Source organism: Oncorhynchus mykiss, chromosome 17 (genome assembly GCF_057628025.1).
Source record: "Oncorhynchus mykiss isolate SJ-2025 chromosome 17, ASM5762802v1, whole genome shotgun sequence".
Classification (NCBI taxonomy): Eukaryota; Metazoa; Chordata; class Actinopteri; order Salmoniformes; family Salmonidae; genus Oncorhynchus; species Oncorhynchus mykiss.
In genome coordinates this window covers 10,234,751-10,252,748 of record NC_143038.1, presented here as the reverse complement: position 1 = coordinate 10,252,748, position 17,998 = coordinate 10,234,751, and the positions used below count along the sequence as shown (strand labels likewise).

Here is a 17,998-nt window from a genome sequence, read left to right as displayed (position 1 = left end):
TAATTCCAAACCAATGAAAGTTATGCCTGAAAAGAAATGAGAAGCTTAATGCCTTGGTTAAATTACTTTGACATACTCCACACTCACAATATTAGACAGAATATTTTATTCAATTAAATATATACAAAGTAAAAGATGATCTATAGACTGAAGTGGGGGAATGAAACACGGGCAGTTTTCTTGCTATCAGGCATGAGAACTTGCAAGCATGTTATCAATGGTCTTTTCATTGCATTGACACACATGTACTATGCCCAGGGCCAGGGGTCTTTCCTAACCACATGACCAGATCAAGTAAACTCTACACCCTTATGATTTGGTTTATAACAGGAGAGAAAATGCGTTTGCTGAGCAGATATAATAGTAAAGAAAGACCACTGGCCCTACCCATACAGTACATTACACTGAAAATAGCTTCAACATGAAGCTTTGAAGGATGAGGTTAAACTATAACAAATCCTTTGCTAGTGTCATTACAAATCTAGCTTCTTAGGGACCACTTCTTCTAGTGTCAGCATGTAGTTTATCCCCATCGATCATTGTTACTCCTTCTGGATCTTGGGCTCCTCTCCAAAGGGGAAATCCTTTACAGCCACCCGAGGAGCCACTTTCCCTGCTGCTTCTGCAAGCAATCACTTTATTTTGTGCTGGTGAGCCTCATTCCGCCTCTTCAAAAGCCGTTTCCTCTTACACATACGCTTCCTTTGATGATTGTGATAACTCTTCATGAAAATACCTGGGAAGAATATATAGTTTACCCCCTTTGCTTTCTTCATTCACCCTGGTTCAGAGGGGGACTTCTTTGTCACCATCTGACAGGATACTTTCACTACATCTTCTGCATATTTCTGTCTCTTCCATGTTTATTCTTTTCACTTTCGCTACGGCTTCTGCATGCTTCTGTCTCTTTTCCTTGCAGTTGCTAGAGGGCTGGGTGTATGTGTATATCTGAGTTAAGACCAACCAATCAAATTTATTTATTTATAAAGCCCTTTTTCATCAGTAAATGTCACAAAGGGCTTAGACAGAACCCAGTGCTTAGACAATGTGGCCCAGTCCAAAGATACCCCAGACAGGGCCAACCAGGCAGGATGTAACTGCTTAGGTGAAGTGAAGGCCCTCCTCACTTGGAGAATGCTGCTTTTTAGTTAGCTTGTCAACAGTATCAAAAATACATTTTGGATTGTTTTTATTCTCCTCAATCTGTTTGGAAAAGTAGGCTAATCGAGCGGCATTGAGGGCTTTTCGATATTGCGCTTTACTGTCTTTCCAAGCTAGTCGGAAGACTTCCAAATTGGTGGAGCGCCATTTCCGTTCCATTTGTCGGCAAACTTGCTTCAGGGCTTTGTTATTTTCTTTATACCAGGGAGCTAGTTTCTTGTGACAAATGGGGGGGTTACGGAGGAGGGGCAAGACTGCTGCAGTGCCGGCAGGCTGGGTAGATGTGAGCTGGAGGTTGCTAGTAGCAGGCTGGGTAGATGTGAGCTGGAGGTTGCTAGTAGGTTGGGTAGATGAGAGCTGGAGGTTGCTAGCAGGCTGGGTAGATGAGAGCTGGAGGTTGCTAGCAGGCTTGGTAGATGAGAGCTGGAGGTTGCTAGCAGGCTGGGTAGATGAGAGCTGGAGGTTGCTAGCAGGCTGGGTAGATGAGAGCTGGAGGTTGCTAGCAGGCTTGGTGTATGTCTGGTTTAAGGCTGTGGTGCCATTAGAGTAATATGGGGGGAAGTTGGTGTAGGGTGGATACCCAGGGGGGTTAGGTAGGCGGGGCTTGTTAATAGGCAGCATGGCACCAGCTGGCATGATTCCAGGTGGCATGGTAACAGGGAGCATAACACCAGGAAGTATGGTACCAGGCGGCATGTTACTAGGCGGCATGTTACCAGGGGGCATAATACCAGGGGGCATAATACCAGGGGGCATAATACCAGGGGGCATAATACCAGGGGGCATGGTGCCAGGGGGCATGGTGCCAGGGGGCATGGTGCCAGGGGGATAACCCCACCCTGGAGGGAAGGCCATGGTGTAGGGGCTGCTGTGGTACGTCATATACTGAGAGTACTGGGTGGGGGAGTAGTTTGCCATCATAAATGCATGAGGATGAGAAACAGGGAATATAGGGTCCATGGAGTATGAGTAGAGCTCAATAGAGCTTTCCCTGGACTCATCCCCATACCTATCCCTCTCAGATCTCTCTCTGTCCCAGTCTCTAGTACTACAGTGGCTGTTCCAGTCGCTCTCGCTGTCCCAGTCACTGGTCCTAGAACGTTTGTCTCCGTCTTTGGTCCTTTGCAGCCACCTTTCTATATCCTTGTCTATCGCTCGGTTTCTGTCTCTCTCAGATCTGTATTTGTCCCGGTCTCTCACTCTGTCCCGGTCTTTCTCTCTGACTCCGTCCCTGCCTTTCTCTGGGTCTCTGTCCCCGTCTCTCTCAGATCTGTATCTGCCCCCGTCTCTCCTAGATCTGTCCCGGTCTCTCTCTCGGCCTCCGTCCCAGTCCTTCTCTGGGTCTCTGTCCCTGTCTTTATCTCTGTTCCTTTCTGATCTGTTTGTTTCTCTGACTACCGGTATGTCCTTGTCTCCCTCTCTGGTACTAGAGTGTCTGTGTCCATCTCCCTTTCGGTTTCTCTCAGATCTGTCCCTTTCTCTGACTCTGTCCTTGTCTCTGGTACTAGAGCATCTTTGCCTGGATCTCTCTCTGGTAGGACTGTCCCCTTCTCTGGCTCTGTCCTCTCTGTGCCCATCTCTCTCAGATCTCTCTATTTCTCTGACTATATCCTCCTCCCTCTCTCTGTCCTTCTCTCTGGTACCAGAGTGTCGGTGCCAGTCCCTCTCAGATCTGTCCCTCTCAGATCTGTCCCTCTCTATGTCCCATACCTTGTTACTAGAGCTGCTGTATTCAACGGTCATGTTTGAGTGCTGGTTTAGAAGGGGGCTGGCGCTGTCTGATGGTAATGAGGAAGTACTAAGATGTTTAAATGAGGGCTCGCTCTCCTTTTTCTCTTTTCCCTTCTCATTCTCAAACTCCTTCCTTTTCAAGTCTCCCATCTTCCCATACAGCCTATCATTGGTCCTGTCTGTCAGCCGACCCAACTCCTCAACCCCCAAGTCCAGCCCAACGATCTCCAGCAGGGTCTGCATCTGCTCGTACCGCTGCTCATCCTCAAGCCTCACCTTCTTCTCCTCAACTGGAGAAGACTTGGATCTACTGCTGGAGTCAACATGACCCTCGAGCAGAGTCGGCCACACTTGTGGTAGCTCCTCGCCCACAATGAGTATCTCATTTTCATCGTTGACGATCTTTGAGAGCTTGTTGAGGTCCACACCTTCATTGAGGACATTGAGGAAGCGCTGGAAGCCTGTGGCTGCTATGTCTTTCTCCTGTGTCCTGAGTGAGTGAACTGGCGTCTGAATGGTTGGATTATGCTGTTTATCATCAGGAACCACCTAACAGGAGACATGAGGAAATATCAATGAATATCTATCCACTTCAGCTATAAACAAACAAAAAGTGTATGATCTGCTTGCATCATCAAGACGGCCCATCAAACTTCATTTACGTATCGTTTATGTGTGCATTTCACACTACCTTTGTGTTATCATGGGCTTGCTATATTCATCTGTTGTTTGTTTTGGTTGTTTCAGATTATTTTGTGCCCAATAGAAATGAATGGTAAATAATGTAATTTTGGAGTCACTTTTATTGAAAATAAGAATAGAAAATGTTTCTAAATACCTCTGCATTAATGTGGCTCCTACCATGATTACGGATAATCCTGAATGAATCGTGAATAATGATGAGTGAGAAAGTTACAGACGCACAAATATATCATACCCCCAAGACATGCTAACCTCTCACCATTACAATAACGGGAGGTTAGTCTTGTGGGTATGATATTTGTGTATCTAACTTTTTCACGATTCATTCAGGATGATCTGTAATCATGGTAGGATCCACATTAATGGAGAAGTGTTCAGAAACTTATTCTATTCTTGTTTACAATAAAAGTGACTCCAAAATGACACAATACATTATTTACCATTAATTGTTTGTTTTTAAATCCAAACCTGTGGAGTAGACAGACACAAAGTAAGATAAAATGCTTCACTGTCCCAATAATTACGGAGGGCACTGTATTTGGTTGCATTCTGTCAACTGCATTTGACTCATAATTACTCATTCAGCAATGATTGGCTGTTATCTGACTAGCTATGCTACAAGTCCATCTCAATGACTGTTAGCATGATAGGTAGCAATTGATGCATCTGAAAGGATAACAACATTTCCACGCAGGTGGTTGACGGACACTAATATAGCCATGACATTCTAGACAGCACTGTAAGTCCTATAAGAACACAAAAAACAGATTATGAATCGTACAAGTAGGTAGACACTTCATATCGAGCGTATGTGAGATGGGTGTCAATCGCAGAAATCGATTGTATTAATCGGGATCCATGGTTTTCTTGACCTGCTTCTTATGATACTTTTGCGATGGCTACATACCTCATTGTTGGGAGAGCGTCGCTGGTTCATTAAAACCTTCACTCTCAGTCTCAGAGGATGGGCCTCTTCATTTTCTAGGGGAGCGCTAATCATCAGCTCCAATGCTCGCATCTTGTTTTGTTTCTTCGTCTTGGCAGGGGTATCCCGGAGGAAAAGAGAGAATATTTTAATATAACATACGCCATTTAGCGGACGTTTAATCCAAAATCGATTTACAGTCACGTGTGCCTACATTTTACATATGCGTGGTCCCAGGAATCGAACTTAGTACCCTGGCGTTACAAGCGCCACGCTCTACCTACTGATCTACAAAGGACCACATACTAAAAGGACGATTTTAGTATGTGTAAGGAAGTTGCCCCTGGATTGTGATCCAAGGTCAGTTTTTATTTACCTCTTAGCAGTAGAAAAACCTGGTTCTTACATTAACTATTAAGTCCATGTAGTAGAAACATCAGAATCCAAACACAAAGAAAGATCTGGTAGTCATCCTGAGTGTTCGTTTTTTTGTAAAATTCTTGCTAATTCTTGCTAGCCGTAAACAATAAAGGCGTTTTACTTTTTTCCACTACACGCCTTGATTAATTCTGGAAGTTTTTTGCACAAATGCTTTTTTGTAATTATTTACTGTTAAGCATCAACTTCTTTTTGATCCATCAGGAAATATCTATTCATAACAGGGTTAATTCGGGATAAAAATTATATTCAAGACATTCATTGAAATTTGAATTGGTCACACCCCACAGGAAGCAGAATTTGAAATAAAGTAGAATTGAATTCAAATCAAAGAAATTCAACTGAGACATTAATATATTTCTAATGATCAATTAGCCTTTAAAAATGATAAACTTGGATTAGCTAACACAACGTGCCATTGGAACACAGGAGTGATGGTTGCTGATAATGGGCCTCAGTACGCCTATGTAGATATTCCATTAAGAATCAGCCTTTTCCAGCTACAATAGTCATTTACAACATTAACAATGTCTACACTGTATGTCTACACTGTATTTCTGATCAATTTGATGTGATTTTAAATGGATTTAAAAAAATTGATTTTCTTTCAAAAACAAGGACATTTCTAAGTGACCCGAAACTTTTGAATGGCAGTAGTGTACATGTTTGATTTTAACACTTTCTTGTGCACAGGTAATGTGAGGGATGCCGATTTAATAAGAACGGTCTTCCGACTATGGATATATCTTCAACGTCAGACACGTGCTGCTAAAACAGGTATATATATATATATATATATATATATATATATATATATATATATATATATATATATATATATATATATATATATATATATATATATATATATATATATATATATATATATATATATATATATATATATATATATATATATATATATATATATATATAGAAATATTGATGAAAGGGGAAAAACACACTTTCGTTAATCTTTTTAATCACTTCTCAATGGAAACCAAACAATCAAGTCTGGCTTAACTTGAAACGCCCGAAGACCGAATGCCCCAAGACGGAACGTTAAATAAATGTACTTACACGTTATTAACTGTACACATGACAGCGAGCTGGTAGGGCTACAATATGTCAAACAGTATTGGTCACCATACATGATGTCAACATGAACATAACGATGTATGGAATAAATTATCTATTTGAATTTCATTGAATTCAATTCTACAGACAACTCAAAGTAAGGGGAATTTGACCAAAACTATCCCTTTAATTCAAATTAAATTCTGCTTCCTGTGGTGTGTGGCCCATTCAATTCAAATCCCAAAATGTTATGGAAATGAAAGACCAATTAGCAACTAAATTCAGAATTGAACCCAACCCTGATTAATAAATACAGAACTAATTAGGTACATACCTTACGAAGTAGGTGCCGTACCGGTGTTCTTCTGAACTTACTTAGAATGTCCAGCACCCTCCGTTTAAGAGGTAGGCATACGCGTGACGACTTGTCGGTGACCTGGTTGTATGTTTTGAATATTGTATTGTTTATCTTGGTCTGTTTAGCGATGCCCTTCACTGTTGTGGATGCAGTCTGTTTTTTAGGCATGTCCTTAGCTCCGTGTTTAAGCTGTCGTGTAGCAAGAACAGCTTTCTTGCGAGCTATCTTCTCCTGTATGACCTCCAGCTCCTTCTTCTTACGAGCGAGTTCCAGGTCCACACTGGGCTGCACAGGGTCTCCATCAACGTCCCCATCTGTGTCTGGGGAGAAGGGAGCACTGCTACCCCTCAATGAGCCTTTGCTCCAGTCTCTGGCAGATGGATCCATAATGTAGCTCATAGCAGAGGAAGCACCAGACTGTAACTCTCTGGTTCCATTTGGCATGTTATCTTCCAGCGTGTCTGAGCTGGGATGACTCTTCAGGTTCACTGCAGCATAAAATAAAAATGTAAGAAGACATTGGTGAGCTTAATGTAAGCTACATGTTGTTGTGTACTGTCGTGCTAGGTTGCCTGGCTACCCAAACTCCTTGCTCTGGCCAAATGCTATGCCCAAGGATGTTAATGCATTTATCTGCAATGAGTCTGGATTGGTTGTCACTAGTTACCACAGCCACAAAGTCAAAATTGGCTATATCGTAAAGATTCAAGAAAACAAAAACAAGCTGTTTGGTCTTAATTTAAGGTTAGGCATGAGATTATCAGTGTGGTTAGGGTTTGGTTTAAAGACATTTCAGAAATATGCAGGGTTTATGACTTTGTGGTTGTGGTAACTAGTGACAACCGTCTGGATCTGAGTACCTCCCCGACAATTTCTAGAACGCAATCACATTCTAACCGTTCCGATTGGTCCCAGAAACCGATCAGTTGGGTTTTTAAAATTAGTTACTGGCGTTGATACTCTGGTTAGAAATTATCCAATCGCTGATGACTGTTTTGTACAACCCTAATTTTGGCATCACCACAAACAACTTCAATAATGGCAGTCACTAGCTAGGTTTCCATCCATTTGGAGACAGATTTATGTGAATATTCTAGAATCTGGATAAAGAAAATATGCGCATTTTCCAACCAGTGGTGTTTTCACCAGTGGTATGATAGAAATCAGTGTGTGCACAAAAAGTATATTTTCGCTAAGTTTTCATGAACTGAATTCTATCGCATTTTCAACTCTACAGATAGTTTTGGCACAAAACTGTTGTGTAAAATAGCAAATGTGCTTACGCTAGTATTGGCACATGTGCTCCAGCTAACAGCTCGCAGATACAGTGCAGGTAGGTTGTGCTGGTAAACTAGTCTACATGATGAGATTATTATGGATAAGAACAAGAATATTTTTTATTTGTCAAATGGCAGTCAAGCATCGATCATCATGTCACTTGTTCAGCCTCTCTTTCGTATCATCTGAGATTGCCGCGGTCATCCCCCTCTTCAAAGGGGGTGACACTCTAGACCCAAACTGCTACAGACCTATATCTATCCTACCCTGCCTTTCTAAGGTCTTCGAAAGCCAAGTTAACAAACAGATCACCGAACATTTTGAATCCCACCACACCTTCTCCACTATGCAATCTGGTTTCAGAGCTGGTCATGGGTGCACCTCAGCCACGCTCAAGGTCCAAAATTATATCATAACCACCATCGATAAGAGACAATACTGTGCAGCCGTATTCATCGACCTGGCCAAGGCTTTCGACTCTGTCAATCACCGCAGACTCAACAGCCTTGGTTTCTCAAATGACTGCCTCGCCTGGTTCACCAACTACTTCTCTGATAGAGTTCAGTGTGTCAAATCGGAGGGCCTGTTGTCCGGACCTCTGGCAGTCTCTATGGGGGTGCCACAGGGTTCAATTCTTGGGCTTACTCTCTTCTCTGTATACAGTGCCTTGCGAAAGTATTCGGCCCCCTTGAACTTTGCGACCTATTGCCACATTTCAGGCTTAAAACATAAAGATATAAAACTGTATTTTTTGTGAAGAATCAACAACAAGTGGGACACAATCATGAAGTGGAACGACATTTATTGGATATTTCAAACTTTTTTAACAAATCAAAAACTGAAAAATTGGGCGTGCAAAATTATTCAGCCCCCTTAAGTTAATACTTTGTAGCGCCACCTTTTGCTGCGATTACAGCTGTAAGTCGCTTGGGGTATGTCTCTATCAGTTTTGCACATCGAGAGACTGACATTTTTTCCCATTCCTCCTTGCAAAACAGCTCGAGCTCAGTGAGGTTGGATGGAGAGCATTTGTGAACAGCAGTTTTCAGTTCTTTCCACAGATTCTCGATTGGATTCAGGTCTGGACTTTGACTTGGCCATTCTAACACCTGGATATGTTTATTTTTGAACCATTCCATTGTAGATTTTGCTTTATGTTTTGGATCACTGTCTTGTTGGAAGACAAATCTCCGTCCCAGTCTCAGGTCTTTTGCAGACTCCATCAGGTTTTCTTCCAGAATGGTCCTGTATTTGGCTCCATCCATCTTCCCATCAATTTTAACCATCTTCCCTGTCCCTGCTGAAGAAAAGCAGGCCCAAACCATGATGCTGCCACCACCATGTTTGACAGTGGGGATGGTGTGTTCAGCTGTGTTGCTTTTACGCCAAACATAACGTTTTGCATTGTTGCCAAAAAGTTCAATTTTGTTTTCATCTGACCAGAGCACCTTCTTCCACGTTTGGTGTGTCTCCCAGGTGGCTTGTGGCAAACTTTAAACAACACTTTTTATGGATATATTTAAGAAATGGCTTTCTTCTTGCCACTCTTCCATAAAGGCCAGGTTTGTGCAATATACGACTGATTGTTGTCCTATGGACAGAGTCTCCCACCTCAGCTGTAGATCTCTGCAGTTCATCCAGAGTGATCATGGGCCTCTTGGCTGCATCTCTGATCAGTCTTCTCCTTGTATGAGCTGAAAGTTTAGAGGGACGGCCAGGTCTTGGTAGATTTGCAGTGGTCTGATACTCCTTCCATTTCAATATTATCGCTTGCACAGTGCTCCTTGGGATGTTTAAAGCTTGGGAAATATTTTTGTATCCAAATCCGGCTTTAAACTTCTTCACAACAGTATCTCGGACCTGCCTGGTGTGTTCCTTGTTCTTCATGATGCTCTCTGTGCTTTTAACGGACCTCTGAGACTGTCACAGTGCAGGTGCATTTATACGGAGACTTGATTACACACAGGTGGATTGTATTTATCATCATTAGTCATTTAGGTCAACATTGGATCATTCAGAGATCCTCACTGAACTTCTGGAGAGAGTTTGCTGCACTGAAAGTAAAGGGGCTGAATAATTTTGCACGCCCAATTTTTCCGTTTTTGATTTGTTAAAAAAGTTTGAAATATCCAATAAATGTCGTTCCACTTCATGATTGTGTCCCACTTGTTGTTGATTCTTCACAAAAAAATACAGTTTTATATCTTTATGTTTTAAGCCTGAAATGTGGCAAAAGGTTGCAAAGTTCAAGGGGGCCGAATACCTTCGCAAGGCACTGTACATCAATGATGTCGCTCTTGCTGCCTGTGATTCTCTGATCCATCTCTACGCAGACGACACAATTCTGTATACTTCTGGCCCTTCTTTAGACACTGTGTTAACAAACCTCCAGATGAGCTTCAATGCCATACAACTCTCCTTCTGCGGCCTCCATCTGCTCTTAAATGCAAGTAAAACTAAATGCATGCTCTACAACTGATCGCTGCCCGCACCTGCCCGCCCATCCAGCATCACTACTCTGGACGTTCTGACTTCGAATATGTGGACAACTACAAATACCTAGGTGTTTGGTTAGACTGTACACTCTCCTACCAGACTCACATTAAGCATCTCCAATCCAAAATTAAATCTAGAATCGGCTTCCTATTTCACAACAAAGCATCCTTCACTCATGCTGCCAAACATATCCTCGTAAAACTGACCATCCTACCGTTCCTCGACTTTGGCGTTGTCATTTACAAAATAGCCTTCAACACTCTATTCAACAAATTGGATGCAGTCTATCACAGTGCCATCCGTTTTGTCACCAAAGCCCCATATACTACCCACCACTGCGACCTGTACACTCTCGTTGGCTGGCCCTCACTTCATACTCGTCGCCAAACCCATTGGCTCCAGGTTATCTACAAGTCTTTACTAGGTAAAGCCCGGCCTTATCTCAGCTCACTGGTCACCATAGCAGCACCCATCCGTAGCACGCGCTCCAGCAGGTATATTTCACTGGTCACCCCCAAAGCCAATTTCTCCTTTGGCCGCCTTTCCTTCCAGTTCTCTGCTGCCAATGACTGGAACGAACTACAAAAATCACTGAAGCTAGAGGCTCATATCTCCCTCCCCAACTTTAAGCATCAGCTGTCAGAGCAGCTCACAGATCACTGCACCTGTACATAGCCCATCTGTAAATAGCCCATCCAACTGCCTCATCACCATACTGTATTTATTTATTAATCTTGCTCTTTTGCACCCCAGTATCTCTACTTGCACATTCATCTTCTGCACATCTACCATTCCAGTGTTTATTTGCTATATTGTAACTACTTCGCCACCATGGCCTATTTATTGCCTTACCTCCCTTATCTTACCTCATTTGCACTCACTGTATATAGACTTTTTCTACTGTATGTTTGTTTATTCCATGTGTAACTCTGTGTTGTTGTTTGTGTGGCACTGCTTTGCTTTATCTTGGCCAGGTCGCAGTTGTAAATGAGAACTTGTTCTCAACTAGCCTACCTGGTTAAATAAAAGTGAAACATATATATATATATTTTTTAAATTAATAAGATATTCAATATTTATTGGAAAGGAGCATCAAGATCACCATGCACTAGTGCTGAGCAATTAAATGTCTGTTTTCTGTTTTTAAACTACAATATTTTGTTTTTTAAACAACAACTAATTGACCAATGTCGGTTCAATTATTTGAATTCCATTTTATTCCGATTTTTTTCTGTGAGCTCAATGAACACATAGCAGTTTCTCTAGAGATAAATCAGATCCAGTCTGAACTGTGCGATGTGGTAGGGAGTTTTAGTTTCCAACAGGGCCAATATTCATCATAGTTTATTGCATAAAACATGGCAATTAACTACAATGACCACAATTCATTGTGCATCTACTTGTCCGGTGTGTGTTTCTTTTACAGAAGAGGCAGAAGAATGCGCCATCGCAAGGGGATATAGAGCAGCTATTGCTTTGCACCGTATCTCTGACTGAAAATACATTATCTAAATGATTGATAGTTGGTATTCAGCAGTCATGCCTTATTTACTTTGAACTACAAAATAGTGATTTTTGTCAGACGGCAAAGGCAGCAGCTCTATAGAGATGAGATGACTTGGAATGAAATAAGTCATCAAATAAAACACATGTAATATACACAACTGAAATATTTTATTAAAGTAATATGAATAAATGTTGGTTAACTGATAAGCAGTAATTGGCAGTCACTACAATTAATTAGTTGTTTTATTCTATGTTAGAGCATTCAACCCACATAATGCATAGTGAATTTATTTTAAAAATCATCAAAACCTAAATCAAAAACGGTTATTTTTTACTCATCAATCCGAAAGCTACCTCAAAAAGCACTAATTGCTCAGAACTACCATTCACTTTCATCACACTGTGAAGTTCTTCATAACTCAGCTGTAGTCTAATAAACTGCATGGTTTCCCAAGTCATAGTGGCAGCACCACACACAGTATCATCGTGTGACTCCAAGTTGAATATGATGGTTATTAGATCAATGCCGTTTCCACCGCCATTTCTTGCGAAATACATTTACTGACATAAAAAGATCCCACCATGTCGAACGACCAAATTATCTTTTGGCATTTATAAAATTGTACCATCATAGCTTTATACGTACAGTGCATTTGGAAAGTATTCAGACCCCTTGACTTTTTCCACATTTTGTTACGTTACAGCCTTATTCTAAAATTGATTAAATAAAAAATCATCATCAATCTACACACAATATTCCATAAAGACAAAGTGAAAACCGGTTTTTCGATTTTTCTTTGCAAATGTATAAAATATATATATATATATATATAAATAAATAAATAAATCGACATTGAGCTCAGGTGCATCCTGTTTCCATTGATCATCCTTGAGGTGTTTCTACAACTTGAATGGAAACAACCTGTGGTAAATTGAATTGATTCAACATGATTTGAAGAGGCACACACCTGTCTGTAAAAGGTCCCACAGTGACAGTGCATGTCAAAGCAAAAACCAAGCCATGAGGCAGAAGGAATAGAACACAGTAGCCTCCATCATTCTCAAAGAAGTTTGGAAGCACCGAGCACCAAGACTCTTCCTAGAGCTGGCCACCCGGCCAAACTGAGCAATAGGGGGAGAAGGGCCTTGGTGGTGACATTTTTTGGCACCCTTCCCCAGATTTGTGCCCTGATTCAATCCTGTCTTGGAGCTCTATGGAAAATTCCATCAACCTCATGGCTTGGTTTTTGCTCTGACATTCACTGTCTGTGGGACCTTACAAAGACAGATGTGTGCCTTTCCAAATCATGTCCAATCAATTGAATTTACCACAAGTGGACTCCAATCAAGTTGCAGAAACATCTCAAGGATGATTCATGGAAAAAGGATGCACCTGAGCTTGATTTCGAGTCCCATAGCAAAGGGTGTGAATACTTATGTAAATAAGGTATGTTTTTATTGTATTTATTTTTTGCAAAAATGTATAAAAACCTGTTTTTGCTTTGTCATTATTGGGTATTGTGTGTAGATTGATGAGGAAATTTTATTTAACAATTTCAGAATAACATGCTGACCAAACCGGACACACGCCGTGCGCCTGCATGCGCCATCGCGCGCATGTTGATTTTGTACCCCCACACCAGACACGATCAGGATACGCAGTTTGAAATATCAAAACAAACTCTGAACCAATTATATTAATTATATTAATAAGTCGAAAACCATTAAACATGTATGGCAGTTTAGCTAGCTAGCTAGCTTGCTGTTGCTAGCTAATTTGTCCTGGGATATAAACATTGGGTTGTTATTTTACCTGAAATGCACAAGGTCCTCTACTCCACAGATAAAACGGTAAACTGAATTCCTTTCTCGTCATCTCTCCTCCTTCCTCAAGCTTATTTTTTTACTTCTTTGGACTTCATATGGTGGTTGGCAACCAACTTTACAGTGCATTACTACAACCGACTGGAGTGTGGACGTCAGTTCATCTTCAAATCACTCACGTGGGATATGCTCCTAAAAAACAATGAGGAAATGGCACGTGGGTATATGCTCCTAAAATCCAATGAGGAGATGGGCGAGGCCGGACTTTGCAACGCATTGAGTGTCACAAATAGAACCTATTTCTATTTTAGCGCCTGGCCACGCAGACGCTCAAATAGAACCTATTTCTATTTTAGCGCCTGGCCACGCAGGAATAACATGTATGTGTACATTTATTTTGCAAAGCTCGCACACGTGAGCGGTGTGGTCAGCATGTAAGGCTGTAATGTAACAAAATGTGGAAAAAGTCAAGAGTTCTGAATACTTTCCAAATGCACAGTACCGCGTCTAAGGGCTGTTATATGCACGATGCAATGCGGAGTGCCTAGATACAGCCCTTAGACGTGGTATATTGGCCATATACAACAAACCCCAGAGGTGCCTGCCTTATTGCTATTATAAACTGTTTAACAATGTAATTAGAAGAGTAAAAATAAATGTTTTGTCCTACCCGTGGTACATGTAAACGCCGATGTTCTGTAAATTACCTTGGAAATAACAGACGATGCAGCGGGACAAGGTGGTCCCTTTTTCCAAGGTAATGTACAGAACGGAGGCGTTTATCCAGCTTATACCACAGTTGCCAAAAAAAAAACAATATGAAAGCACACATTTACCGGTACAAATACATATCTTTCGCTGATATTTTCATAAGCAAATTTTCTCATCTTTTGGTTTGCTAGAGATGCGACCCAGCCGTTCGATTAGTTTGATATTTACAGACACGACCCACTCGTTCGTTCTTAATGTTCCGTTCTTACCCCATGCTTGCTGCTAGCTAGCCAGTCAACTTGCTACAGCTACACAGTCATTACCTCTGCAGCCAGAATAACAGCAGTTTATCCAGCTTATACCACAATTGCCAAAGAAACAATACTAAGCACACATTTACAGGTAGAAAAAAAAAGGTTGATATTTTCATTTATATAAACAAATTCATTCTTTGTCGTCTTTTGGACACGACCCAGTCGTTTGTTCTTTATGTTCTGTTGCCATTCCTATCACTATCATTCCTATTCCTATCCTAACATTCCTATCACTTTCTTGCGGCTAACACAGTCACGACCTCTGCAGGCAGAATAACAGCAAAGTAGCTGTTTTCTATTGACATTCATTTGGATACATCCATAACAATGAGCTGATAATGCCCGATAGAAAACATCTTTCCACTAGATGTTGGAACATTGCTGCGGGGACTTCCTTCCATTCAGCCACAAGAGCATTAGTGAGGTCGGGCACTGATGTTGGGCGATTAGGCCTGGTTCGTAGTCGACGTTCCTATTCATCGCAAAGGTATTCGATGGGGTTGAGGTCAGGGCTCTGTGCAGGCCAGTCAAGTCCTTCCGCACCAATCTCGACAAACCATTTCTGTATGGACCTCACTTTGGGCACGGGGGCATTGTCACGCTGAAACAGGAAAGGGCCTTCCCTAAACTGTTACCACTAAGTTGGAAGCACAGAATCATCTAGAATGTAACTGTACTGTATATATAGTGTAGATGTCCTGGATGGCAGGGAGCTTGGCCTCAGTGATGTACTGGACTGTCCGCGCCACCCTCTTTGGCGCCATGCGATCGAGGGCAGGGCTATTGCCATACCAGGCTAGATCTGAACACAATCAGACCACATAGCAACTTTTGTGCATCTAGACCAGTCTTTTCAATGCGATTTCCGTATTCTGAAACCGTAGCAGAAGTTGCACGTAAGTATCAAGTCTAGACACCAGGTCGTGTCTACACTTGACACTTACATGTGACTTATAGTATCAGCAGGGGTGCAACTTCCACTGGGGACGGCGGGACATTCTGAAATTGCATTTTTGTCATTGCTCCCCCCAATTTTGTCATTGCTGTGATACAAAACACAGTATCAGTGTGCTTTAGGATGCCTCATTTTAGCAGGATCAGATTGAGACAGGGGTCTCAACAGGATCAAGAAACCAGGGAAGACCAGTCTGTGGTGCGGTAAGGTGAACGTATATGTTATGCTCTTGTGAAGGTTGGCTGAATTCTGGCAAAGAGTATGTTATTTTATCTCAGCATATCTACAGATTCTCCTTTCTCCCTGTTTTTGTTTGCTTGGAAATGTTAATACTGGAGACTGATATCAGAAGAAACTATGTAACCTAGCATTTATAGTGGCTAAGAAATGCATTGCTATTAATTGGAAGGTTGGTTATCCTCCGACAATGTCACAAAGGATGGCAGAAATTGAAAGATTAACAGTATAGTGTGCAACTTTCATACGGTCTGGATGCCTTATATGGAATAGTGTACGCATGAAGACATGCCCACGTCAGGGGAGATACCCATTTAGGCAATCCCTAGCTGCTGGGCTGCTCAGTCCTGGCCCAGGGGTCAGCCGTATTGTTGGTTGTCATTCTGACCTTGGCCTAACACACCTGAAACCAATAATAAATGTTTCACTAAGATCCTAAAGCTGAGTGGGGTGTGATGGGTTGGGGCACTGCAGGGCGTTGGACCCCTAGGGACAAGACGGGGCGATCCAGCTATATTGTGTGCAAGTAAAAAAAGCTCTACAGTACTATTAGGCCTACGATATGAATTACAGTGTCCTCAGTAATTATTGGGACAGTGAAGCATTTTATCTTATTTTGGCTCTATCCTCAAAGTTTGGATTTTAAATCAAACAATGACTATGAAGTTAAAGTGCAGACTGTCAGCATTAATTTGAGTTTATTTTCATCCATATCAGGTGGACTGTTTAGAAATGACAGCACTTTTTGTACATAGTCCCCCATTTTAGGGGACCGAAGTATTGGGACAAAATTCCCTTGTATGTGTATTAAAGTAGTAAAAAGTGAAGTATTTGGTCCCCACATTCATAGCATGCAATGACAACATCAAGGTTGCGAGTCTACAAATTTGTCAGATGCATTTGCTGGTAGTTTTGGTTGCATTTCAGATTATTTTGTGCCCAATAGAAATTCATGGTAAATTATGTATTATGTCTATTTGGAGTCAATTTTATTGTAAATAAGAATATAATTAGTTTCTAAAAGCTTCTACATTAATGTGGATGCTACCATGATTACGGATCATTCTAAATGAATCATGAATAATTATGAGAGAGAAAGTTAGACGCACAAATATCATACCCCCAAGACATGCTAACCTCTCACCATTACAATAACATGGGAGGCTAGATTTTTTTGGGGAGGGGTATGATGTGTGCCTCTATAACTTTCTCACTCATCATTATTCACAATTCATTCAGGTTTATCCATAATCATTGTAGCATCCACACGCATGTAGAAGCGTTTGGAAACATATATTATTATTTACAGTAAGTGACCACAACATTATGCCAAAAGGGTCATATTAGATTGTGTACAAATGCAGGAAATTTGTTTGATGTCCCAAAAAAAATGAGGGAGGACCCCCAGTCCCCCCTCCAGGTTATGTCCCCCCTCACTTCTAAAACCAAAGTTGCGCCCCTGGCTATCAGAATATGAAGATATCACAGAGAAGACTGGTCTAGACGCACAGAAGTGGCTTTGTGCTGAATGTGTTCAGATCTTGCTGACCACTTCAGGACGTGGTCAGGAAAGCAATGCGGACTTCTCAGTCTGGATGCAATCAGGCTAACGAAATCGCAAACAGTGGGCGACGTCATACGCAGTCCTCCTACAAGTCTCCATTAAACTTGTGTTTTGGGACCGACAGGCACTTTCTCATTATAACTTGAGGAAATTCGTTCCTAGCGTGTAAGGAACGCGATTGATGGTTTAAATGCTAGCCATAAATGCTAACTATGATCAGAATACTAAAGCTGCATGAATCTGAAGCGGAACCTCTTCTACTAAGCTAGGTAGCTAACGTTAGCTTGTAGCTATGCCATTTTCAGAACATGCTGTGAGCGTGACAGAAGCATATAGCCCAATAACTGTTTTTATCATAACCAAACACATTACTATATTCTTAAAAATAAAGTGCAAGCAGTAGCTATAAAATTATTGTTTACCTCGTCTGCAACCTCACCCGCGCTCGTCTTAGGCCTTAAAGAGGGTACCATCTCATTATGTTCGCCATGTCATTTTAGATTTTGAGGCGTTAAACAAGTTCCACGCAATTGCATAAAAAATGCATATATTAGCTAGTACAAAAGCAACGATCTAGCTAGCAAAGGACAAAGACTATTTTATTTTTCTGCTGTACCTGCTTCTGAAGATTTCGTCCCACCTTGTTATGATTCTAATTCCAATACTGCCACCAACAGGACGGAGTGTGGAGCATAGTTTAGATCATCAGCATGACTTCCAT

The 17,998-nt window shown here is 41.5% G+C and overlaps 1 protein-coding gene across 5 annotated transcripts; it reads right to left on the bottom strand.

Annotated features, from left to right (window-relative positions):
* Positions 1 to 85: 85 nt before the first annotated feature.
* LOC149975722 (uncharacterized) lies at positions 86 to 17,979 on the bottom strand. Of its 5 annotated transcripts, none has more exons than XM_090204764.1 (5): positions 17,894 to 17,964; positions 13,486 to 13,688; positions 6,369 to 6,880; positions 4,502 to 4,630; positions 86 to 3,441 (listed from the first exon to the last, which is right to left on the bottom strand). In XM_090204764.1, exons 3-5 carry the CDS (start codon positions 6,834 to 6,836, stop codon positions 1,102 to 1,104), a joined length of 2,937 nt encoding a protein of 978 aa, XP_090060890.1. In that variant the 5' UTR covers positions 6,837 to 6,880; positions 13,486 to 13,688; positions 17,894 to 17,964; the 3' UTR covers positions 86 to 1,101. The 5 variants fall into 5 exon arrangements, with proteins under 5 accessions (XP_090060890.1, XP_090060889.1, XP_090060888.1 ...); XM_090204763.1 differs by having other exon boundaries at positions 17,700 to 17,952; XM_090204762.1 differs by lacking the exon at positions 13,486 to 13,688 and having other exon boundaries at positions 17,894 to 17,979.
* Positions 17,980 to 17,998: the final 19 nt, after the last annotated feature.